The sequence below is a fragment of the Neolamprologus multifasciatus genome, chromosome 20 (assembly GCF_963576455.1).
Source record: "Neolamprologus multifasciatus chromosome 20, fNeoMul1.2, whole genome shotgun sequence".
NCBI classification, from domain to species: domain Eukaryota; kingdom Metazoa; phylum Chordata; class Actinopteri; order Cichliformes; family Cichlidae; genus Neolamprologus; species Neolamprologus multifasciatus.
In genome coordinates, this window is record NC_140458.1 from 17,790,569 (window position 1) to 17,815,368 (window position 24,800).

Sequence of the window (24,800 nt, forward strand, 5' to 3'; positions counted from 1 at the left end):
TCTCCCCCCTCCTCGTCCTCCTCTCCCCCCTCCTCGTCCTCCTCTTGCTCCTCCTTGTCCTTGTCGTCCTCTTCATCCTACGACTTCACCTCCACGTCCTCTTGCTCCTCCTCTACTTCTCACTCTTCCTGCTCCCTCCATTGTACTCCACACACAGAGCTTACCTGTATTATAGAGCTTGGGCTGATTGCAAAGTGAACTAATTATCTAAAAAGGTTTTCACATGTGACAGTGTGCCAGACAGTTAGCAAAATAGTGTAAATAATGGCCATAAACGTGTATAGTTTTGCTAGGAGTGTGTTGATGATTTGGGAATTGAGTGTAAAGCAGTGAGTTGTGTTTACAGTTCTGCAAAATTAGTGCTGTGCAGTGGATTGTAGCTACAGGTTTGCAAAGTGTGTGTTACAAAATGGCAAACTGAGTGCAAAGCAGTGTTTGTGCTTTTAGTTTTGCAAACTCAGTGAGTGGTTTTGCTATAAGTATTAATAGTTTTAGAAATTGTGCTATAAGAATCACAGTTAGGGTTTAAGCATTCAGAAAAAACTGTAACACTTATAGCAAAACCACTCACTGAGTTTGCAAAACTAAAAGCACAAACACTGCTTTGCACTCAGTTTGCAATTTTGTAACACACACTTTGCAAAACTGTAGGCACAACTCACTGCTTACACTCAATTACCAAATTTCCAACACACTCCTAGCAAAATTATACACATGTATGGCTATCATTAACACTATTTTGCCAACTGTCTGGCACACTTTCACATGTGAAAACTGTTTTAGATAATTAGTCCACTTTGCAATCAGCCTAAGCACTATAAACAGGCCACAGGTAAGCTGTCTATGTGGAGTACAATGGAAGGAGCAGTAAGAGTGAGAAGAGTGAGAATCAGAGGAGGCCGAGGGAGAGGACGTGGAGGTGAAGAAGTTGGAGGAAGAGGACGTGGAGGTGAAGAAGCAAGAGGGTTAGAGGAAGTTAGAGGAAGAGGACAAAGAGGAGCAAGAAGAGGACGAGGAGGGGAAAGAGGAAGGGTAAGAAGAGTAAGAAACAGAATAACTGATGACATCAGGGCTACAATAGTGGACCATGTCATCAACCATGGGATGACCCTGAGGGAAGCTGGCCAACGGGTTCAGCCTAAACTGAGCCGCTACACTGTGGCAAGCATCATTAGGACATTTCGAAATGAGAATCGGTAAGTACTTTGTAGCACTGCCATACTCTAATGAGAAACACAACAGTACCATACATGCAAAAATACTGAAATTGTTACTTTACAGAATTGCTAGACGTCCAGATGTTGGGGGCAGAGGCAGAATGTTCAATTGACATCTGTACACAGAGAAAGCAAAAGCCAGATGTGTTTTGTATTCATACCATCAGTGTGCAGTTGGCGCATTGTGTGCTTAGTAGATGATGGCTTGTGTGTACTGTTTGATACGAAAACACCATTTTTACGAAGGTGTGAAGAGTTAATCTAGCTGTGTTCGCTTTTGCAAGAGAACTACAATGTTTTGATAATTGGGTGACAGGTTTTCTTATTTGTGTGTAGAGTTTTGCAAAAATAGCCAATAGTTACAAAAAATGTGCTTAAGCAATCAGAAAAAACTGTAAACTGGAACAGAATTTGGCTTTATTTAAATGGTATGCATATGACTCTGACTTTGTCCCGAATAAATTGGACTCACGTTTTAAAAGTTGGTCTGCTAAAGGGTTATCTACATTCAATAGTTTGATTAAGGATGGGAACTTTATTAGTTTTGACACACTGAAACAGAAATACAATCTAGAAAAACAGGATTTATATTGATACCTGCAAATAAGACATTATATAAAGACAACAATCGGTGTGATGTCAAACACTAATGCGGAACTGGTAACTTTGTTTAGACAGGCGTACAGTGGGGAGGTCGATACAAGACTCATTTCCTTTTTGTATTATTTTCTTATAAATAAGCTTCCCCACTCAACTGATTATGTAAAGATGTTATGGGAAAAGGAGGGAGGGATGTGTATTTCAAGGGATGAATGGACTCAGATGTGGGAACGGCAATGGAGGAGTACTTCCTCCAACAGCTGCAGGGAATTTGGATGAAAGTCTTTGATAAGGTTCTTTATTACTCCGTGTCAAAAGGCTCATTATGATGGGAACCCTCCTGTATGTTGGAGAAACTGTGGACACCAACGAGCACATCACACCCATATTATGTGGGACTGTCCTGTGCTACGGACTTACTGGAAAGACATTCATGGTACATTACAAGGCATTTTTGACTGTACATTCCCTTTGGACATGAAGACAATCTTTTTTGGTTGTATACCGCAGAACTGGTCTAAAAATGATACATGTCTGTTAAGAGCTTTACTTGTTGCAAGTAAGAAAAGTATAACTAAGAAATCGTCTTTGCAAGATATACCAACCTTGTCATTATGGTGGGAAATTACGCTAGAGATCTATAGGATGGAGGAGGTAACAGCTCATGTCAATGACAGGGTGGGTTGGTTCCATTTGTGCTGGGATAAGTGGGTCCTATATGCCAATACCCATAAGCCGAATCTTCTTTTCAAAGCTTGAAACCACCAACCTAGCTAACTGGTCACTCCCGACTGTTTTTTCTTTTTTTTTTTTCTTCTTCTTTTTTTTTCTTTCCTTTTCTCTTTTTCCTTTTCTCTTTCGTTTTGCTTTGTTTTTCCCTTGTAAATTGTGTTGATTAATGCCTGTAATCACCTTCGTGAATTAATATTTTAGAAATAAAGAATTAAAAAAAAAAAAAAAAAAGACGCAACCAATGTATATACAGTGGCACATTTTTATTCATGTACCATGTACCAACACACCCCCAAAATATTATTCTACCTCAGCATCCTGTCTGTGTTCTGGGTCAGGCCAGAGAATCTCATCCACATCACAGGCTATATTGGCCCTAGCCAGGCACCCGGGGTAAAATCCTCTTGCATGCCTGATCCACCCCTGGCATGTATCTACTGATATGTCTGGCAGGCATCTTCCACGGCCTGGAAGAGGTGCACACGGGTATACGGTTCTCTGTCTTACACTTTCCACCGCCATGCCGAAAATAACTCCTCAGGTTTAGAAAGGGAGAGTATGCAGACAGAAAGATGTTAGAAAACCTTGGGTTATTGGTAAACCAGTCTCGAACCAGAGCAGCGCGATGGAAGTTGACAACAAGAACGTAGTGAGGCTGCTCTGGCTGCTGGTTCCCCTCAGTCCCACTGGAACATATGTTGTCTCAGACCGCCAAGAAAAGCAAGGAGAAGCATAGTGTTATAGTAGGGTGACCAACCGTCCTCTTTTTTTGCACTTGACTTGTAAAAGCCTATGTGATATTTTTTATTTCACCATTCATTAACCGCACAGAGAAGGCATCATTTAAATATGTCAACGTTTTCTTTAAGCAACCAGAATACAGTTTTTCTGACTTGCTAAAACACATTTCCTAAAATCTCATCTCTTTGTCTCAAAACACTAAACACAAACTGTAAAATTCAAGCCACACACACAAAACCTTTGACTTGTCTTGCAAAACCAAACATTTGACTCCAAACTATTTTAACTTTTCTCAAAATCAAGCACCACTGTCAAAAACCACACAAAACCAGCCAATGTGCAAACACAACTTAGCAACGATTACTCATTACAGAAATAAATACAAAACTCTGTGAGATAGCGGGAAAATAATGTGTATTTATTCATTCATTTATTCTTGTACTCACATTTTAACAAAAAAAAAAAACTGCAATAAAAAAGTTACATATACATAAAAAAAATTATATATTTTTACAGCATATTCTAATAATTTAATCTGCTTGAAGTAGATTTTCCTGTGTTTAAGAGTTTCGGTCGTATACTTTTCATCTCCATGCTGACAAAAACTCCTTGACAGGGTTCAAAAGGGAGAGTATGGTGGAAGAAACACATTGATAAAAAGCTGCTCATCAAAAGCCTGCTCGCGATCTCTCTGCTCAAGCAAAGCATCCTGTAGACCATCCAGGAATGTTGCTAGAAGTTCGGTGTTGTATGGCCCAACAGTAACATGACAGTGGAGAACCCTATAGCTGCTGATGACAGCACAGATCGTTACATTTCCACCACGCTGGCCAGGCAGTTCAATAATGGCACGTTGACCTATGACATTGCAACCTTTTCTTCTCCTTTTTGCTAGATTCAACATGTATGTTGTTTTCTATAATCCACTGCTGTGTTCCATGCAGTCGAATTGCATTATTCTGATGGACCATATCCACAATAAGTGTCTCCTGGTGTTGTGAGCGCATGCATGTCCTTCCACCCTCATGTGGCCATCCTTCAATTCTAAACAAAAAACAATTTAGTTATAAGTATACTTGTATACACAGCACATGTATACATCATACTATTCATTTACAGAACTAAAATTAGTTTGTTGTGTACTTGACTCAATGGTTAGGCCTCATGAATACATCTTCGTGGATGAAGCTGTATTCAATCTAGCAAAAAGCAGAAGAAGAGGTTGCAACATGTGTTTTCAATTTTGAGTGGTAGTGTGTTAATGATGAAAACAGTGTGTTAGTTGTGTTTAACTTCTGTTGCCTGTGTGCACCATTCTGGATACAAGTGCACCACACTGCTAAATGTGTTTTGTGTTTGAGAATGTGTTTAGAGGGTTTTGGTAAACGGGAGATTCAGATTTGCCAACGGTCTCCTAACCAGACGAATAATGTTTAAGATTAATGCAACTGTGAGATTGATTTGATAAAAGCGTTTTCATAGTTGACAGTTTAGTTTTTACAATGGGGTTTAGTGTTTTAGCAATTCAGAAAAACTGTAAATAAAGTTTTTCATGACTGGGCCAAGTGTCCTCTTTTTCAAAATCAAAATATGTTCCCCGTATTTATAGGGTCCTAGAATGGCATGGAGCAACATTCCCTCCATGCTGACCAGGGGGCATTTACAATAGCCCAATGGCCAATTATGTTCCTCCACCTCCTCCTCCCTGGTGTCCTAGACCTCCTTCTCCTCCTCCTCCTTGACCTCTTCCTTTGTATGTCTTTTCCATTGTTTCAAACCTGAATGAGCTGACTTTGCCGCTTTTGTCTATCTATCAAGGTTTCTGATTGGTGTGTGATACATTTTGACTTCTAGTGTTTCCACTTCGTTAATTGTGTGCTAATTGAGCTAAAACTGTGCTGATGTGAGTTAACATTATTGACTGCTAGTGCTTTCTAAGTGACCACATGGTCTCAGCACTGACAAATGTAGGGATTTGTGTGTAGAGATTTGCAGTAACAGTTCACCACATCTGACTCATGTGGTAAAGCAGGGGCATAGTGTTTATAGCTCAGGGTAATGGGTGTGCTTTTTGGAAAGTGGCATTATGGTTTTGAAATTTGGGTTCACAAGACTGGTTATAGTGATTAAGCAATCAAGAAAAACTGTAATACTTTGTTGTCCTCTTGATTAATAATAATTGTTTTGTTTAACCAGTTAAATATAAATATATCATAATAGCAAGCTGTTTTGGACAGACAGCTATAACTGCATTAATGCCTACTATCTCAAACCAGGCATACATATGAAGAAGAATACTACAGGACAGATTTTTAAGAACATGGGTGATGTGCAGAGTAGTAACTAGATGATTAAAGCTCTCACTTTCAATTCAAGTTTTACAAAATTCACATCAAGGTGCTATATACTGTAGGACCCTACAGTAGTATTGAGAAAATGGTATGGCTCAACAGCTTTTAATGACCATAAAATTATATGAAAGAATTGTAGGTTAAGAAGAGAGGTGATCATCAGTGAGCAGCAGTATGTCTAAGCACATTATTGGTTAAAACTCTGAATGTGTATGTAAAAGACTGCAACCCAACACACTGTTGTTGCAGTTGTGTTAGGGGTTCTTATTGATTTTGCACTTATATAACTCTTCCCAGTTCGGTACACTCTTCCTTCCCTCTAGTCTCTGATCTTACTATAAAAAGGGAAAAACCTCGTTAGATAAATTATCTCCACCCGTCTCTCCAACCTCCCTGGGACCGACCCTTGAGTTCACTGCAGCACCTGCAGTTGAGCCAGCGACCACACCTCTGCTGTATTTGTTTATTTATAAAAAAACAAACAAAACACAACCCCACCCCAAACAAGTGAGGTCCATCCTTTATTTCCCCTTTTTTTAATCTCCCTGCCAGAATCTGAATACCACAGTGTCTCAGGACTGGTGTCTGGCTCTACAGAGGCTCATCCGTCTAAAGGAGGAGGAGATCCAGAATGCCAACAAGTGTCGCCTGCGCCTATCTGTTCCAGGCAAACCTGACAAGTAAGTGTCAAGAGGTCCATATCCAAAGCAGACTTAGAGAAGGGGCAGTGAGGTTTTACCAGGCAGAGGTGTGTGAAAGTGTTTGAATATCATGTGGTCATGTCTTCTATGCCTGACAGGTCTGGTCGTCCAGTGAGCATCATAGTGGTCTTCAACACTCCCAACCCCTTCAGTAAGATCTCCTGGGTGAACCGTCTTCACCTTGCCAAGATAGCCCAGAGTAAGTTTAATTGTGTGTGTGGAGTGTGGAATTGGACTGCTGCGTGCATAGCACTTTGATACTCTGAGCACTCAGATTCACAATCTTTTTAGATTTATGCTTCACCTAAAAACTACCAACCAGTTAGCAGTGCTGATAAATGCTGTAAAACAATAAAAGCCAATTTTAGGTTAAATTGAAATTTGCAGCCTATTCATGCTGAGACATGAGTTTGACATTAATTCACCAATAAATCATCAAATTAATTTTAATGATAAGTTGTATTTGTCTTCAACTTTAAAGTTACTACATACATGCAACCGTAGTTCAGGGGGTCGGGAAGCTCATCTTGTAACCATGGTAAATGGCCTGTATTTGTATAGCGCTTTTTACTAGTCCCCCCTAGGGACCCCAAAGGGCTTTACACACCCAGTCATCCACCCATTCACACACACATTCAGACACTGGTGGAGGCAGCTACAGTTGTAGCCGGACTGACAGAAGCAAGGCTGCCATATCGCGCCATCGGCCCTTCTGGCCAACACCAGTAGGCGGTAGGTGAAGTGTCTTGCCCAAGGACACAACAACCGAGACTGTCCAAGCCGGGACTCGAACTGGCAACCTTCCAATTGCAAGGCGAACTCCCAACTCTTGAGCCACGATCGGTAAGGTTGCTGATTCGATCCCCAGCTTTGTCTATCTCGGTCGTTGTGTCCTTGGGCAAGACACTTCACCTACCGCCTACTGGTGATGGCCAGAGGGCCTGATGGCGCGATATGGCAGCCTCACTTCTGTCAGTCTGCCCCAGGGCAGATGTGGCTACAACTGTGGCTTGCCTCCACCAGTGTGTGAATGTGAGAGTGAATGAATAGTGGAATTGTAAAGCGCTTTGAGGATCTATGAGCGCTATATAAATGCAATCCATTTTTATTATTTATTATTATTATTATACAGCAAAGTCTGCATTTTGAAAGTTTAAGAAAGTTGTTAGTTTTTGTCTTTAAGGTTTGTGTGTGTGCGCGTGTCTGTTGTTTGGGCAGGAAAGGAAAACAAGTCAGGTTGGGAATGTGCTGAAGAAGATGGGAAGATGAAAGCTCTGTTAAGCTGCCCACTGCTTACCTGTAAACTTTCGGTTTTCTCCTCCAGAACACACACTCTGAAGGTGAGAGGAGAGCTGTTGCTGATGACAAATACAGTTGTCCAAAAATGTTTCACTTAGAGTCGGTGTTTGATTAGTCTTTAATTAAATGAAGGAACTTTGTGGTGACTCAATCTCAGCTGGACTATCCTAACCTCCTGCTCTCAGCTTCACCAGCTCTTCCCCTGAGTTGCTGCATGTCCACACATTCCTCATAGCCTGAACAGTTTCCTCCCATGTAGGGACGCTCCGATGCGTGTGTCAAAAAATCAACACACTGCTTCAGAAGCACTGTGTCGAAGCTTGATTTGTTTGGCCAGAGTCACGTGATCAGTGACGTCCGAAGCTTCATTTAGAGCCTAACTGCTTCGGTATCTGATTCAATGGTTTATAAGGAAGTGAATCATTCGCGGGATTTGTGGTGTTGTGATGGTGACAGGTAGCGAACCACTGATCATTCCACTGAGAGATTTGAAGCCAGCGAGGAATAGAGGAGGTTCTGTTGTGTGGGAGTATTTTGAGTTGATTTTGGTCAGTTGGGTGGGTTTTCCAGCTTTGTGTTCTTGTTGTTTGCTTTTGTTTTGTGCGTGTTTATTTTACCTTATAATGGGAAAAAACTTAAAATGTCAAAAAAAAGCTGTCCATACCTGAGGCCTTGGAAACTGCCAAGCAAAGACTCACAGCCTTAGCCAGCCGCTTGAGGAGGTACACCAGAGAGATCGAAGGCAGGAGAATAAACCAGCTGTTCTCCACAGAACCAGCAAAGGTGTACTCTCAGTGGCAAGGGAACAATAATAAGAGAACAGCACCACCAAGGCTGGAGACGGAACAATACTGGAAGAGCATATGGGAGAAGGACGCAACCCATAACGGCAATGCTCAGTGGCTAGTGGATCTGAGGGCAGACCATAGCGACCTCCCTGAACAGGGTCCAGTAACCATCACAGTGGCAGATATCCAAGAAAGGGTCTCCAGTATGAAGAGTTGGACAGCACCAGGGCCCGACATGGTTCACGCCTACTGGCTGAAGAAGCTGACTGCACTCCACGAGCGTCTGGCAGCACAAATGAACCAGCACAAATGAACCAGCTGCTAGTTAACGAGGGACACCCGGAATGGCTAACCGAAGGTCGGACGGTCCTGATCCCCAAGGACCCCAAGAAGGGACCAGTCCCCTCCAACTACCGACCAATAACCTGCCTCAGTACTACATGGAAGCTCCTGTCAGGCATCATATCGGCTAAGATGAACAGGCACATGGGTCAATACATGAGCGGGGCACAGAAAGGAATTGGCAAGAATACCAGAGGTGCAAAACACCAGCTACTGGTAGACAGAACAGTCAGCCGAGACTGCAAGACCAGACTAACCAACCTGTGCACTGCCTGGATTGATTACAAGAAGGCCTATGACTCAATGCCCCACAGCTGGATACTGGAATGCCTAGAATTGTACAAGATCAATGCGACCCTAAGAGCCTTCATCAGGAACTCAATGGGGATGTGGCGTACAACACTAGAGGCCAACTCCAAGCCCATAGCACAAGTCACCATCAAGTGCGGGATCTACCAGGGAGATGCTCTGTCCCCACTGCTGTTCTGCATAGGCCTGAACCCCCTCAGTGAGATCATTAACAAGACTGGCTACGGATACCGACTACGGAACGGAGCAGTTGTCAGCCACCTCCTGTACATGGATGACATCAAGCTGTATGCCAAGAGTGAACGAGACATCGATTCACTGATCCACACTACCAGGCTATACAGCAATGACATTGGAATGTCGTTCGGGCTGGAGAAGTGTAGTCGGATGGTAACAAAGAGAGGGAAGGTAGTCAGAACTGAGGGGATTGAACTACCAGAAGGCAACATTGCAGACATAGAGGACAGTTACAAATACCTGGGGATCCCGCAGGCGAATGGGAACCATGAAGAGGCCGCTAGGAAAGCTGCAACCACCAAGTACCTGCAGAGGGTCAGGCAAGTCCTGAGGAGTCAGTTGAACGGTAAGAACAAGATCCGGGCCATCAACACGTACGCCCTGCCCGTGATCAGGTGCCCTGCTGGGGTAATAGGCTGGCCAAAGGAGGAGATAGAAGCCACTGACATAAAGACAAGAAAGCTCCTTACCATGCATGGAGGGTTTCACCCCAAGTCCAGCACCCTGAGGCTGTACGCTAAGCAGAAGGAAGGGGGTCGGGGACTGGTGAGTGTCAGCACCACAGTCCAGGATGAGACAACGAACATCCAAGTATACATCACGAAGATGGCCCCAACTGACAGCGTGCTCAGTGAATACCTCAGGCAGTGAATACCTCGTAAACCGCCCGCAGGGGCGTGCTGGGTGTTTCTATATATATATATATATATATATATATATATATATAGTATGAGTGATACTGAGTAGTTTTAGCTGTATGAGATGAGAAAGCATTTCACTAAATAAATATGTTAATTTATTAACACATTATTGTTTTAATAACTGAACTGACCTTTGAATAATTTTTTTTATCTGTTCTGTTACATTAATGAATTATTTGTTTAGAGATGATTTATAACGTCATTAATGTTTCAAACATGTCTGCTATGTTTGGCCAGCTGGAGGCAGCTCTTCACAGCCCATCTCAGTCCAGACTGCTTGGTTTCTGCACTGCCAGCACATCCTTGCCACAGGGTTACCTTTGGGTGGGTTCAAGCTTCCACTGTTCGGAAAACATCTTTTTATTCAGTATTCACCTGCTCCTATGTGGATCTGTATGTTTGAATGCATTATTCAGTGCGGTTTCTGTTTTATGTCTGTATAACCACCACAGTGTTAGCTCTGCTGCTGGGTTAAGCTTGTCCCCCTGCTGTAAGAACTTATGTATAAAACCTTGGCTGTTCAAATCTGTGCTTTTGAGACACACTGTTATTGGTACATTACGGATCCATGGCATAATTGCTTTGACTGTTGGTTTTTTTTGTTTTGTTTTGTGATAAGCAAAGCTACTTTTCTCCTGTCATGGTCTTCAGGTTGCTGGTGGAGGTGGCAACTCCAACCATGGGCAAATAGAGATTTTCTCTCTGAACCGAGCCAGTGCCCGCTTGGTCAAAACCCTCCCACTGAGAGCCCCAGTCCTTTGCCTGGAGTATGTGAAGGAGACGTGCCCCAGTACAGAGGAGGGGACTGAGAAAGCCCAAAGGGCAGCCAAGACAGGAAACATAATCTGTGTTGGCCTGCAGGACGGCAGGTCAGTCTTTCCCAACACAGCACATTATTTAGTTTTATAGCTGTCGGAACATTAAGTATTGTTTGGACCACAGTTTTGTTATATTTGACTAATGATTGTAACTTTAGGTTAAAAAAAAGAAGACAATTCCTCAAAATATTGAACCATTTTTTTTAATATCATCAATTTTCTTTCACGTCATCGACCAGTTTCAAGGCCAGGATGAACCCTCTTTTGTCACTGAAGAACTGCTGCTAAAAACAGTTTTTGTGGGAGTTTACAGTTGCTCATTCATGCCGAGGTTTGCACCAGGCAGTTTTTACGCTGATTATGCCATTATAATTTTTTTCCCCAGAAAAAGGATGCCTAAACCTATTTTGTGATTTTATGTTGCTATAAACTGAGAGAATGTGGTACTCTGCTGTTATTTGATTTGGATTGCACAAAAAAGGCTTAAGAAAACAAGTTGATTGCAAAATACATTATTCTTAAAAAAAAAAAAATCAAAGACAACCTTAAAACTTACATGAAAAGCATGAAATCAGGTAATGACATTCAATTTTCTTATGTATCTCTTTGAGCAGATTGTACTATGAGATTTTGAAAGACTAATGTAGAGCTATGTTATTTTGTTACAGCAGCAACAGCAACAATCTGGCCCCATGTGTAATATGTGACTTTTCTGTCTGCTTGTCTTTCCAGTATCCATGTTCAGAGCAGTGTGGACACAGCTGTTCAGTGCCTGCTGACCTTGGTAAACCCTGACAACTGTCCAGTGCTCTGCCTCAAACATTCACTGTCGTTCCTGTTTGCTGGACTGGCTAATGGCAAAGTAGCTATATACCACAGAAAAACTGGAGGTGAGCTGTCACAGATACCACTCTCACATGATGCGAGTTTGCATGTCATACTAATGAGGTCATGCACTAGCGTAGCAGGAACTAAATCACAGAGCTCAAATTAGGTGCTAAACCACCAACTAATTCTTCCTGTCAGAGCGACTGTGGGATGTGGATTCATGCAAGCTAGTGTCTCTTGGCTTCAAGCCGGTCTACTGTCTGCTGACACTTGAAGACACTGTGTGGGCCAGCTGTGAAAACCAAGTCACTGTCATACAAGGAGACAGCCTCTGCATGCAGGTATATTGACTGTTCAGTATGCACACTGAGAACATTTTAAGTGGGCCTTTAACACTTTCCCTTGTGCTCTGCAATGGATGTGTATACTGTTACAGTGGTGGATCCATGTCAAAATGACCCAATAATGAGGCTGGCATTTTTACAAGTGATTCCTGTGAACCAACGGCTCGAGCTTCAGAGTCCTCTAACTATTGCATTTCAGACATTTTTTATACTCTTGGATGTATAATCCACCACAAATGCAAAACTAAATTATCAGACCAGCTCAACAGTCCCACCTACCTGCTGTTCAAAGCTGCTTTTTAAGGCAAATAAGACAAAAAGGCTTGTTTCAGAGAGACAATGAACTGACATGCTATGTCAAGGCCCAATGTAAGCTCAATAAGGATTACCAATTCCACAAGAGAAGAATAAAACTGTAAGTGTTAAATGTGTTTGATGGGTCAGCATCAACAGTAAACCACATTTAGAAAATACTGCCTGGATTGGATTCCAACTCTGATTCCCAAAAAGCTGTGATACTCTGTGAAATGTATATAAAACAGAATGAAATGATTTGTTCTCATAAATCCATATTTTATTCACAGTAGAGCATCAAATATCAAATGGTTGTCAAAGGTCTGCCCAATTTTGACCAGGGATATTATTTTTGTTTCTCTGTTTTGAATTGAAATGCAGTTTAAATGCTTCATTTTTTTCCCCAAAAATTTAAAAGAGCTCGAGTTTACAATACTAACATCCATGTGTATTATTTCAATTTTCAATTCAATTCAATTTTATTTATATAGCGCCAAATCACAACAAAAGTCACCTCAAGGCGCTTCATAGATACAGAGAAAAGCCCAACAATCATATGACCCCCTATGAGCAAGCACTTTGGCGACAGTGGGAAGGAAAAACTCCCTTTTAACAGGAAGAAACCTCCGGCAGAACCAGGCTCAGGGAGGGGCGGCCATCTGCTGCGACCGGTTGGGGTGAGAGAAGGAAGACAGGATAAAAGACATGCTGTGGAAGAGAGACAGAGATTAATAACAGATATGATTCAATACAGAGAGGTCTATTAACACATACTGAGTGAGAAAGGTGACTGGAAAGGAAAAACTCAATGCATCATGGGAATCCCCCGGCAGCCTACATCTATTGCAGCACAACTAAGGGAGGATTCAGGGTCACCTGGTCCAGCCCTAACTATATGCTTTAGCAAAAAGGAAAGTTTTAAGCCTAATCTTAAAAGTAGAGATAGTGTCTGTCTCCCGAATCCAAACTGGAAGCTGGTTCCACAGAAGAGGGGCCTGAAAACTGAAGGCTCTCCCTCCCATTCTACTTTTAAATACTCTAGGAACAACAAGTAGGCCTGCAGAGCGGGAGCGAAGTGCTCTAATAGGGTAATATGGTACTACAAGGTCATTAAGATAAGATGGGGCCTGATTATTTAAGACCTTGTATGTGAGGAGCAGGATTTTGAATTCAATTCTGGATTTAACAGGAAGCCAATGAAGGGAAGCCAAAACAGGAGAAATATGCTCTCTCTTTCTAGTCCCTGTCAGTACTCTTGCTGCAGCATTTTGGATTAACTGAAGGCTTTTCAGTGAGTTTTTTGGACATCCTGATAATAATGAATTGCAGTAGTCCAGCCTGGAAGTAATAAATGCATGAACTAGTTTTTCAGCGTCACTCTGAGACAGGATATTTCTAATTTTAGAGATGTTGCGCAAATGGAAGAACGCAGTCTTACATATTTGTTTAATATGTGCGTTGAAGGACATATCCTGGTCAAAAATGACTCCAAGGTTCCTCACAGTGTTACTGGAGGCCAAGGTAATGCCATCCAGAGTAAGAATCTGGTTAGATACCATATTTCTAAGCTTTTCAGCGCCGAGTACAATGACCTCAGTTTTATCTGAGTTAAGAAGCAGAAAGTTAGTGGCCATCCAAGTCTTTATGTCTTTCAGACATTCCTGCAGTTTAACTAATTGGTGTGTGTTATCTGGCTTCATGGACAGATAGAGCTGGGTGTCATCTGCATAGCAGTGAAAATGTATGCTATGTCTTCTAATGATGCTGCCTAGGGGAAGCATGTATAATGTAAACAGAATTGGTCCTAGCACTGAACCCTGTGGAACTCCATAATTAACCTCAGTGTGTGAAGAGGACTCTCCATTTACATGCACAAATTGGAGTCTATTAGATAGATATGATACAAACCACTGCAGTGCAATACCTGTAATACCTACAGCATGTTCTAATCGCTCTAATAGGATATTATGGTCAACAGTATCGAACGCTGCACTAAGGTCAAGAAGGACAAGCACAGAGATGAGTCCACTGTCAGAGGCCATAAGAAGATCATTTGTAACCTTCACTAAAGCTGTTTCTGTGCTGTGATGAACTCTGAAACCTGACTGAAACTCTTCAAATAAACCATTCCTTTGCAGATGATCTGTTAGCTGTTTGACAACTACTCTTTCAAGGATTTTTGATATGAAAGGAAGGTTGGAGATTGGCCTATAATTAGCTAAGACTGCTGGGTCTAGAGATGGCTTTTTGAGTAAAGGTTTAACTGCAGCCACCTTGAAGGCCTGTGGTACATAGCCGATTATTAGAGATAGGTTGATCATATATAAGATCGAAGAATTAATCAATGGCAGGACTTCTTTGAGCAGTTTTGTAGGAATGGGGTCTAAAAGACACATGGATGGTTTGGAGGAAGTAATTAATTCAATTCAATTCAATTTTATTTATATAGCGCCAAATCACAACAAATGTCGCCTCAAGGCGCTATTGAAGTTAATTAATTCAACTAATTATTGAAGTTAACTCAGAAAGATCGATTGGAGAAAAAGAGTCTAACTTAACATCAATGGTACTAAGAGTAGCTGTAGATAATATTACATCTGTGGGATGATTATTGGTAATTTTTTCTCTAATGATAAAAATTTTATTTGTGAAGAAGTTCATGAAGTCATCACTAGTTAACGTTAAAGGGATGGTTGGCTCAAAAGAGCTCTGACATTTTGTCAGCCTGGCTACAGTGCTGAAGAGAAACCTGGGGTTGTTCTTATTTTCTTCAATCAGTGATGAGTAGTAAGCTGTTCTGGCTTTGCGGAGGGCTTTCTTATAAAGCAACAAACTATTTCTCCAGGCTAAATGATGATCCTCTAAATTTGTGACACGCCATTTCCTCTCCAGATTATGAGTCATCTGCTTTAGGCCACGTGTTTGAGAATTATACCACGGGGTCAGGTACTTCTGATTAGAGACCTTAGTTTTCACTGGAGCTACAGTATCCAGAGTCGTACGTAGTGAGGAGGTGAAATTATTAACAAGATAATCGACCTCTGTTGGGGTAGCGTTCAGATAGCTGCTCTGCTCTGTGTTGGTACAGGGCATTGACGATGATAACAGTGGCTGGATTATATTCTTAAACTTAGTTACAGCGCTTTCAGAAAGACATCTACTTTGATAAAGTCCACTCTCCACTGCTGCGTAATCAATTATTGTAAATGTAAATGTTATCAAGAAATGATCAGACAGGAGAGGGTTTTCAGGAAACACTGTTAAATGTTCAGTTTCTATGCCATATGTTAAAACAAGATCTAGAGTGTGATTAAAGTGGTGGGTGGGTTCTTTTACAATTTGAGAGAAACCAATTGAGTCTAACAACAGATTAAATGCCATGTTGAGGCTGTCATTTTTAGCATCAACATGGATGTTAAAATCACCCACAATAATATTTGATTCTGTCGCCCGCTAAAACCCTTTTAAATGAAAAAAAACATTTGCACTTTGGGGCGAAGTTTCTTGTGTGATTAAATGCAATTAATTGTGATTAATTAATTACAAAGCCTCTAATTAATTTAATTTTTTAATCGAGTCCCAACCCTAGTAAATATGTATTCTCAGCATACACATTTACCCGAATACTACAGATGACTATAGATGACAGTCGCAACTAGGCAAGAGCTTTATTTACTGAACAACCAGCAGATTATTGTTTACATGAATTAAAATATTCTTCAGAACATTCATGTACCATGTTTTCCTAAAAAAATATTTTCCACAAAATGAGTCATATGACACATTTTGTGGAACCAACTGACATATTTTTTTTGACAGATAAGCCACAGATTAACCCTTTCTCTCTGTGCTTCAGAGCTTCGAAGCCCACTCAGATCCAGACTTCAGTGTTAGCCATATGGTCCATTCAGGTGGAGGTGTCTGGATGGCCTTCACCAAAGGATCCTCCATTCATCTGTTCCACACAGAGACCTTGCAACAACTGCAGGAAGTCAACATCTCCACCCGTACCAACTATCTGTCACCAGGCAAGGCCAAAAAAGATACTGTCACCGAGACAGACGGGCATACCAAGAATACAGTGTAGCTGCTTTTAGACCTGTGTTTAGCATTTCTAGAATATTGTTGTCACGGCCTGAATGTTCAGATGTCATGTTGAATGGGTCTCCTTTCTGTCCCTTGCACCAACCTTAATACCTTTGGGGACAGAGCCTTCAGTGTGGCAGCACCCACCCTCTGGATCTCTCTCCCATATGAGACTCACGATGGCCCGACACTGGAGTCCTTCAGCAAACTTCTCAAAACTCGCCTCGTCAACAAATCCCACAACCCGTAGCTATTTTATGCTCTAGTTACTGTTGTGTAAAGCAAAGTTGGGTTTCTTGAAAGACACTATACAAATCTAAGTTATTATTATTATTGAACCCAACTGCATGGCAGGGCAACCTTGTTCCTTCAGGGAACAGAAGTTAGCAGAAGTTGTTATTAAATGATGCATTTCTGTTCTATACAACTTGCTCCCATTCTCACGAACAATATGTAATGCTGTCTATCTAACATTCAGACATTCAGTTACATAGTGTCATCACAGGTTATCTGCCTTAAAGGCATGAATAGAGATGTCTTCAGCCAAGACACACAGGGGTGTGATATGCCATACTACAATACGTTTACAGTTTACTGGAAACTTTCCCTTCCTGTTCACTTTTTCCTTAAGATCTCCACGCTGTAAATTGAACTGAGCTGCTCAGTGACAGAGCTAAGCCCGAGTTCAAATTTTGGCAGACTACACACACAGTGTTGTCAGGGCTGGGCAGGAATAAAACATGTACAGTTAGACTATGACCAATGTAATGGTTAAATGTTTGTTTTCCAGGTCACGTTTGTGTATCCAGCTTACTGATCTCTCAGGGTATGTTGTGGGTGGGGACTAGCCAGGGTGTCATCATCACTTTCTCTGTACCGACTCTTGAGGGTATCCCGAAGATCACAGGTCAGAACATGCATCAGCGCTCCTGCTCTCTGATGTTTTTGTGACTGAAGTTGAATGTACACACAGCATGTGCTCATTACTGGTTGAACATCTCAAGATCTCTTGTGATATACAATATATCCATGTAGCATGATGGCCTGATGATGAGGGCTCTGGCACTCACCAAAACAAAGTTAACTCAATAAACTGGAAACTGAACCATGAAAGCAACAAAGAAACAGGAGATATGCTCTATTTAACAAAAAATAACATTAATTCCCTCAAAAGAAGTGTAGCCATTATTTTTTTATATATATAAAATCTATGAAAAAACGACTATTTCAATTCTATTTGCTTCCTAATTTATACTATTTGTTCCCCTATTAATTTACTTTATTATTTAGTTTTCTATTTCAGTTTATTGATGTGCGATATACAGTGGGGCAAAAAAGTATTTAGTCAGCCACCGATTGTGCAAGTTCCCCCACTTAAAATGATGACAGAGGTCAGTAATTTGCACCAGAGGTACACTTCAACTGTGAGAGACAGAATGTGAAAAAAAAAAATCCATGAATTCACATGGTAGGATTTGTAAAGAATTTATTCGTAAATCAGGGTGGAAAATAAGTATTTGGTCAATAACAAAAATACAACTCAATACTTTGTAACATAACCTTTGTTGGCAATAACAAAGGTCAAACGTTTACTATAGGTCTTTACCAGGTTTGCACACACAGTAGCTGGTATTTTGGCCCATTCCTCCATGCAGATCTTCTCAAGAGCAGTGATGTTTTGGGGCTGTCGCCGAGCAACACGGACTTTCAACTCCCGCCACAGATTTTCTATGGGGTTGAGGTCTGGAGACTGGCTAGGCCACTCCAGGACTTTCAAATGCTTCTTACGGAGCCACTCCTTTGTTGCCCGGGCGGTGTGTTTTGGATCATTGTCATGTTGGAAGACCCAGCCTCGTTTCATCTTCAAAGTTCTCACTGATGGAAGGAGGTTTTGGCTCAAAATCTCACGATACTTGGCCCCATTCATTCTGTCCTTAACACGGATCAGTCGTCCTGTCCCCTTGGCAGAAAAACAGCCCCATAGCATGATGTTTCCACCCCCATGCTTCACAGTAGGTATGGTGTTCTTGGGATGCAACTCAGTATTCTTCTTCCTCCAAACACGACGAGTTGAGTTTATACCAAAAAGTTCTACTTTGGTTTCATCTGACCACATGACATTCTCCCAATCCTCTGCTGTATCATCCATGTGCTCTCTGGCAAACTTCAGACGGGCCTGGACATGCACTGGCTTCAGCAGCGGAACACGTCTGGCACTGCAGGATTTGATTCCCTGCCGTTGTAGTGTGTTACTGATGGTGACCTTTGTTACTTTGGTCCCAGCTCTCTGCAGGTCATTCACCAGGTCCCCCCGTGTGGTTCTGGGATCTTTGCTCACCGTTCTCATGATCATTTTGACCCCACGGGATGAGATCTTGTGTGGAGCCCCAGATCGAGGGAGATTATCAGTGGTCTTGTATGTCTTCCATTTTCTGATGATTGCTCCCACAGTTGATTTTTTCACACCAAGCTGCTTGCCTATTGTAGATTCACTCTTCCCAGTCTGGTGCAGGTCTACAATTCTTTTCCTGGTGTCCTTCGAAAGCTCTTTGGTCTTGGCCATGGCGGAGTTTGGAGTCTGACTGGTTGAGGCTGTGGACAGGTGTCTTTTATACAGATGATGAGGTCAAACAGGTGCCATTCATACAGGTAACGAGTGGGGGACAGAAAAGCTTCTTACAGAAGACGTTACAGGTCTGTGAGAGCCAGGGATTTTCCTTGTTTGAGGTGACCAAATACTTATTTTCCACCCTGATTTACGAATAAATTCTTTACAAATCCTACCATGTGAATTCATGGATTTTTTTCTCACATTCTGTCTCTCACAGTTGAAGTGTACCTCTGGTGCAAATTACTGACCTCTGTCATCATTTTAAGTGGGGGAACTTGCACAATCGGTGGCTGACTAAATACTTTTTTGCCCCACTGTATATCAAATAGTCCTGTGCATATGCTTTGCTTTGGAAACACTCTACCTCTGTGGGTCTCAGTGCAAGTTTTTTAAAACTTCTTCCCCTTTTAACTCAAACTCCACTAAAACTGTGGTCCTGAAATGTTGATGCAACTCTGCAGGGTTGCATTTAAAAACACTCTATTTAGTTCTATTGAATACTTAATGTTTGTTCAGTTTTAGGTTTTTTTAGTCTTTTGGAACACATTTACTTCTTTCATGTGTTACTCTGGTAAAATGAGACAAAGTGAACAGATGTACAACTTTTATATCCTCAGGTAAAGCGATGACATCTCTGAATGCTCACTGTGGTGCTGTAGATTTCCTGGTGTCAGCCTGCAGCACCCTGGCCTCTGATTTGCTTCGACGGGATTCCATCTTCAACATTAGCAAAGAGAGTGGTAATGGAGAGGGAGGAGGTGGAGGTAATGTTGAAGGAGAAAGAGGAGAGCAGAAGCTGGAAAATAGCCACCATAGGGAGAACTTAGAAACTTCTCCATGGAAGCAGGACAAACCTAAGCATCTCCTATTGCAGTACCACCTCCATTCCACCTCCCAGCTTCCTGGGAAGCTGCTGACAGCTCAGCCAGAACAAGCAAACCCAAGGGCCTCCCCAGATCTCCAGATGGAGGACGGCTCCATCTATGAAGTAAATGAGGACCCCGATGTTTGGTTGAGAGGGCGGCCACTGGAGTTGGGGAAGGAGGGAGAGGCCAAACGTAACAAAGTCACTTCAACAGCCATCTTCTCTGGTGGAAGAGGATACTGCAGGATAGGACTGTCAGCATCAGAAGAAACCTGCTCAGACTCCAGTGAAAACACACTGCTCGTGTGGCAGCTCCCTCTCACGCTTAGCCAATGACAGATTTCTTTGTCCTCGGTTACTCTAGTTCTAGTCAAGTGTGATTACTCTTAGACCAGGCACGTTTAAACATTTAAGGTTGATTCTAAAGTCAAAGACATATCACCTTTGACAGTTGACAGTTAAAATAAAAGTAACATTACTTAAGCCTACAGATGACGACCGTCATCACAGTGGATACTAGGTGACAGCTTTATTTACTACAGTGAGCAGTAGTAATGTTGCATATCACAAAGATAGCAGCACCTGGCATCAGTAGAGAGGAAGAACTCCATATTTACAGGAAGCAATCCTCCAAAGAACCTGGCTTATATAGTATACTAATTTTAAAATCAGCAATGTTTTTCAAATGAAGCTGTACAATGTGATACTTGGTGGAACATTTCTATATGGAAACAGGTTGTATGTGTATGTCAGATGAGTGTCAAGCCTCAGTGTCTGCATTTGGACCTTAAACGTTTTGATTTGGACACACATCTCAGTGTTAGGCTAAACAAAATAGTGGCATATTATGAAAAGAACTTAATGAAAACCTAAATCTTTATATAATAAAGGAAAAAAAATGTAAGAAAATTGCATCACAATGAAAGTTTCAATGGTGTTTGGGTGTGTGTGTGTGAGAGAGAGCACGTGTGTGCAGCTACACCATAAATACAACATAAATACACAGACCCAGACAGTTAATGGAGTCAAGTGATGTCTTTACTGTGAGCTGTTAAGATTCACTGCTGGAAAGTTCCACCTCCTAATACTCCTATTACCACTAGGATGACGACTTCCTACATCGGCCACAGCTGTTCCTTCAGTCTCGCCACTTCTCAGATGTCTAATGCTCCATCTGTCTGATGTTACTGTCAGCTGGCATAGCCACATCTTTCACAGCTGTGGTCTTCTGCTTCTTGTCAACTATATCTGTTTGGTTGGCCAGAGGCTGCTTTTCTATCCGGAACTTGAAAGTCCCACAGGACCTTAATCCTCTGTTGTTTCAACCACCTTTAGACGCAATGGGAACTTGGTGATGTCTAATCCATATGCAGCAAAGATGTTCTACAAGAGTCAGAGGCTTTCATGTAGTGAATCCAGGTGGTGCTGAGTTTGGTCTGCCTGTTCCTCGAATCTTCATGAACTGCTCAACCAGGAGCTGGTGCTTTGTAAACTGTTATTTCTAATGTCCTTCTGTGCTGTGCTCAATGGTTGACTCACGTGTCTACTTGTAACTAGCTTGGTTGCTGTGATGCGTTATTTATGGTCGTGCAGAGAGACCGCATCATCTGTCCAGGGATTGTGTGTCTGCTTGCACTGAACTCTGTTGTCAGCCAGCTGCAAAGAAGAACAAAGTTGTAACATACAAAGAGTTGAAGTAAAACCAGGTGTTAAAAACAATATCTGTGCTTTACATGCTGTATTTTTTGAGCTCCCATCCCCAGGGAACTCACTATTACTCACTGCTCTATTCCAGCCCACTTGGACAGTGCGTCTTGTGCGATTGAAAATCCCTTTCCCCTCCCGGTCTGTACGTGCAGACATTTGCGGGACTATAAATCCAACTTTAGTGGAGCTTCCATGTTGTGGGGATATTTCATAATTGTGGATTTTCTGCCCTGTATTGGCAAGTCCAGACAAGTACCTGCTGTTAGCAGCCCACTTATTTATGCTACCAGGCCTTCAATTAGCTTCTTCAGCCAAATGATGAGTAGATCTATGTTCACATCTGCAAGCATCTCCTCTGATTGGACTTTGCCAGTTAGCTGGAGGAGTTGTACCCTTGGTTGTGTGGATGCTGTGACAAAGTGGGTGAGAACACCATTTGTCCAGAGTTGAAGTTTGCTATTCTTAGTTAACATTTGTGTTTTGATTTAGCCATACCTTATTTTAATTCTGTAGTTTGCAAACATTTACTATCCCGGGTTTGTTTATGTTTTGTACTTTTACAGATTATATAATATAGCATCTTGGCTTAAATCAACATTGACAAGTTTGTTAAGTTAACATTTTATTTAATTCAACTGTTAATTTGTCTAGTTTACTTGGTTTGAACTCACCTGACTTACCTGTGTTCCAGGAGCAAAAGGAGGAAGTGATGCCTCACTTCCTGTATTTATAGCTTCTTGTTTAGTTTGGATGTCACAGGAAGGGACCAGGTGAAGAAGGGGGAGAATTGGTGTAACTGAATAAAGCCAATTTCAGGATTGTGTTTGTTAGAGAGATATGTATTGATGTAACATGTATTGACTACACCTTTGAGTGTTTTATTGCTAATAAAGAGTAGCATCATAAGTATATTAGAATGGTAATGTTTATCTTACCTATTGAATGGAATAGTCCAGAGGAGGATATCGTTTGGAGTATTTAAGCAGAAGAACTTAGATGTTCAAGGGGAGAGGGCCAGGTCAGTAGTGATGGGCAGATGAAGCTTCATGAAGCACTGAAGCTTTTCATCAAATTGGTTCACCCCAGCGCAAAGCGTCTTGAAGCTTCATTTGCTCTAGTAGGACATCTACTGGACGTAAAAATATTAGTTGGCATGAATTTGAAGAGTGTGGCATTTTGCACACAGCCTGTAAATGTCAACAACAAAAGGAGTGTGTAAAACATCTATATTGTAGTGATAGCAGTATACTGTGTATATTTATATTGGCAGTATGCAAAATGATTATTTGGAAATGCTTAAAATGGAAATGATCATTTACTGTGAGGTGAGGTGTGGTTGGGGTGTGGACAGTGGTTGTGCTTTTGTAACGTTGTGGTATGGACAGCTACAGACTGAGGCCTCAGTCCTGCCTGTTCACATTTTATTCAGTAAAAACTAAATTTTCACTGCTTTTATGGCCTTTTTAGTGGGGAGAACATAGCTAGGATTTAATGATTTAACAAATCTTTTAAATCCTTTGTCCTCCACAATGCTAAATGGCTGGGAGTCCTCAATCACCATGCTAACCAGGTTTTCATCTATTTGAGATTGTTCTCCTGAGGAAAGACAATAAAAACAAAGCACAAATATAAATATCACACACGTCACTTATTACAGTTGTATAATATTGTTATATCATTTAGTAACATTACTGCATGCTATATTATCATTGCATTTGATGGCTCACCTGGTCTTGCTCCACAATCGGTGTTCCCCTTATTCTCAAAGCTCTGTAGTGCCTAAGCATGGATGAGGTGTTGTTGTTATATCCCAGCTCCCTGGCACATAGCAAACACTTCACCTTGTACAAAAGTAAAGACAGCTTAACATAAATTGTATTGCACCATCAGTATTATGAAAATACATCTTCTGTAGAAATTTACATACCTTGTTGGGAGGAATAAGATCAAAATGTTCCCACACAGGGGAGGACATCCTCCTCTTCTTAGCTGGCTCCATTCTCTCCTGACTTTCTCTCCTCACTCTCATAAACCTCCAAACTCTCTCCAAACTGGCTCCAAACTCTCACTAACTGCAACTCTCCATCAAACACCCACATTTTGAATGAAGTCTGAGGGGTTTGTGATTATCGTTTCACAACCAGAGTTGGTTGTTTTAACAGATGATCACAGACGGGTATATGTCAAAGTTAATTTAGGAAGCTGTTTTTAAACTACTTCAAGTATTGTACATCTGTTGTCCTTTGGGCTCAAAAATGACCCCGTCTGGTTTGAATATTTATAAAGCAATAAGTATAAAATATCATTCATCTCTGTGTTTCAAGGTTTTATTCAACTTTATTCCAATTCATTACCTGACATTTTTCTATATTTTGGCATGGTAGGAACACCAGGGCATGGGTCTGAGTGAAGGCAAACTTTCATGAGGACAAAGCCGTGTCCATATTTCACACAAGTGCAGGAGGAAGCTCAGGTTTATTCCTCTGTACTGGTCCCATCATGGACAGCTTTCTTTTCTGCAGTTGCAGGCCAAGGGTCATATACAGTAAAACAAATTGTTACTGGTGATTGTTTTCTTTTGGAAACCTTCTGCAATATTAGGGACAACTTGCATGCCCTGACTGCAGGCCAGATGGTTTGCCATCATACACTAGCATGTTCCATGTACAGCTGGACCTGGCATCACATACTGCCCATGTTTTTTATCTCAAAGTTCCCCGGTTTACTTGGGATGTTGTGTTGGAATGGACAGAGTCCTCTCCAAGTGCAAAGTCCACCAGTGCAATGGAGGCTTGTGAGCATACTTTCTGTGTATGTATTATTGTAGGGTCTACCTTGCAATATTAAGCACCGTGATGCGACTGTTGTTGTGATTTGGCGCTGTATAAATACAATTGAATTGGATGTAGAGCACCTGCCTCCTCATTGTGCTGCCTGTTGTTGTTGTTGTTGTTGTTGTTGTTATGGTTATGACCTTTGCTTGACCCCACACATCAGTGATCCAAGATCAAAGATGTTTGAAAGCAGTATGGTGTGAACACAAGGGTTAACAGTGACTGAGGCTGGTGAAGCTAAGCGACCAGCAGCTTTTCTTCAGGTGATTTACACACACACACACACACACATATACAGTGGGGCAAAAAAGTATTTAGTCAGCCACCGATTGTGCAAGTTCTCCCCACTTAAATGATGACAGAGGTCAGTAATTTGCACCAGAGGTACACTTCAA

The 24,800-nt window shown here is 41.6% G+C and overlaps 1 protein-coding gene across 1 annotated transcript in view; it reads left to right on the forward strand.

Annotated features, from left to right (window-relative positions):
• arhgef10lb (Rho guanine nucleotide exchange factor (GEF) 10-like b) overlaps positions 1 to 23,697 on the forward strand; it is a 51,277-nt gene extending 27,580 nt beyond the window's left edge. The window contains exons 13-22 of the mRNA XM_085145202.1: positions 6,194 to 6,321; positions 6,441 to 6,541; positions 7,561 to 7,682; positions 10,256 to 10,342; positions 10,670 to 10,887; positions 11,569 to 11,726; positions 11,863 to 12,005; positions 16,159 to 16,330; positions 17,179 to 17,295; positions 19,617 to 23,697. Coding sequence (XP_085001328.1) covers positions 6,194 to 6,321; positions 6,441 to 6,541; positions 7,561 to 7,682; positions 10,256 to 10,342; positions 10,670 to 10,887; positions 11,569 to 11,726; positions 11,863 to 12,005; positions 16,159 to 16,330; positions 17,179 to 17,295; positions 19,617 to 20,200 — 1,830 coding nt within the window. The 3' untranslated portion in view covers positions 20,201 to 23,697. The remainder of the gene's footprint in view (positions 1 to 6,193; positions 6,322 to 6,440; positions 6,542 to 7,560; positions 7,683 to 10,255; positions 10,343 to 10,669; positions 10,888 to 11,568; positions 11,727 to 11,862; positions 12,006 to 16,158; positions 16,331 to 17,178; positions 17,296 to 19,616) is intronic.
• Positions 23,698 to 24,800: the final 1,103 nt, after the last annotated feature.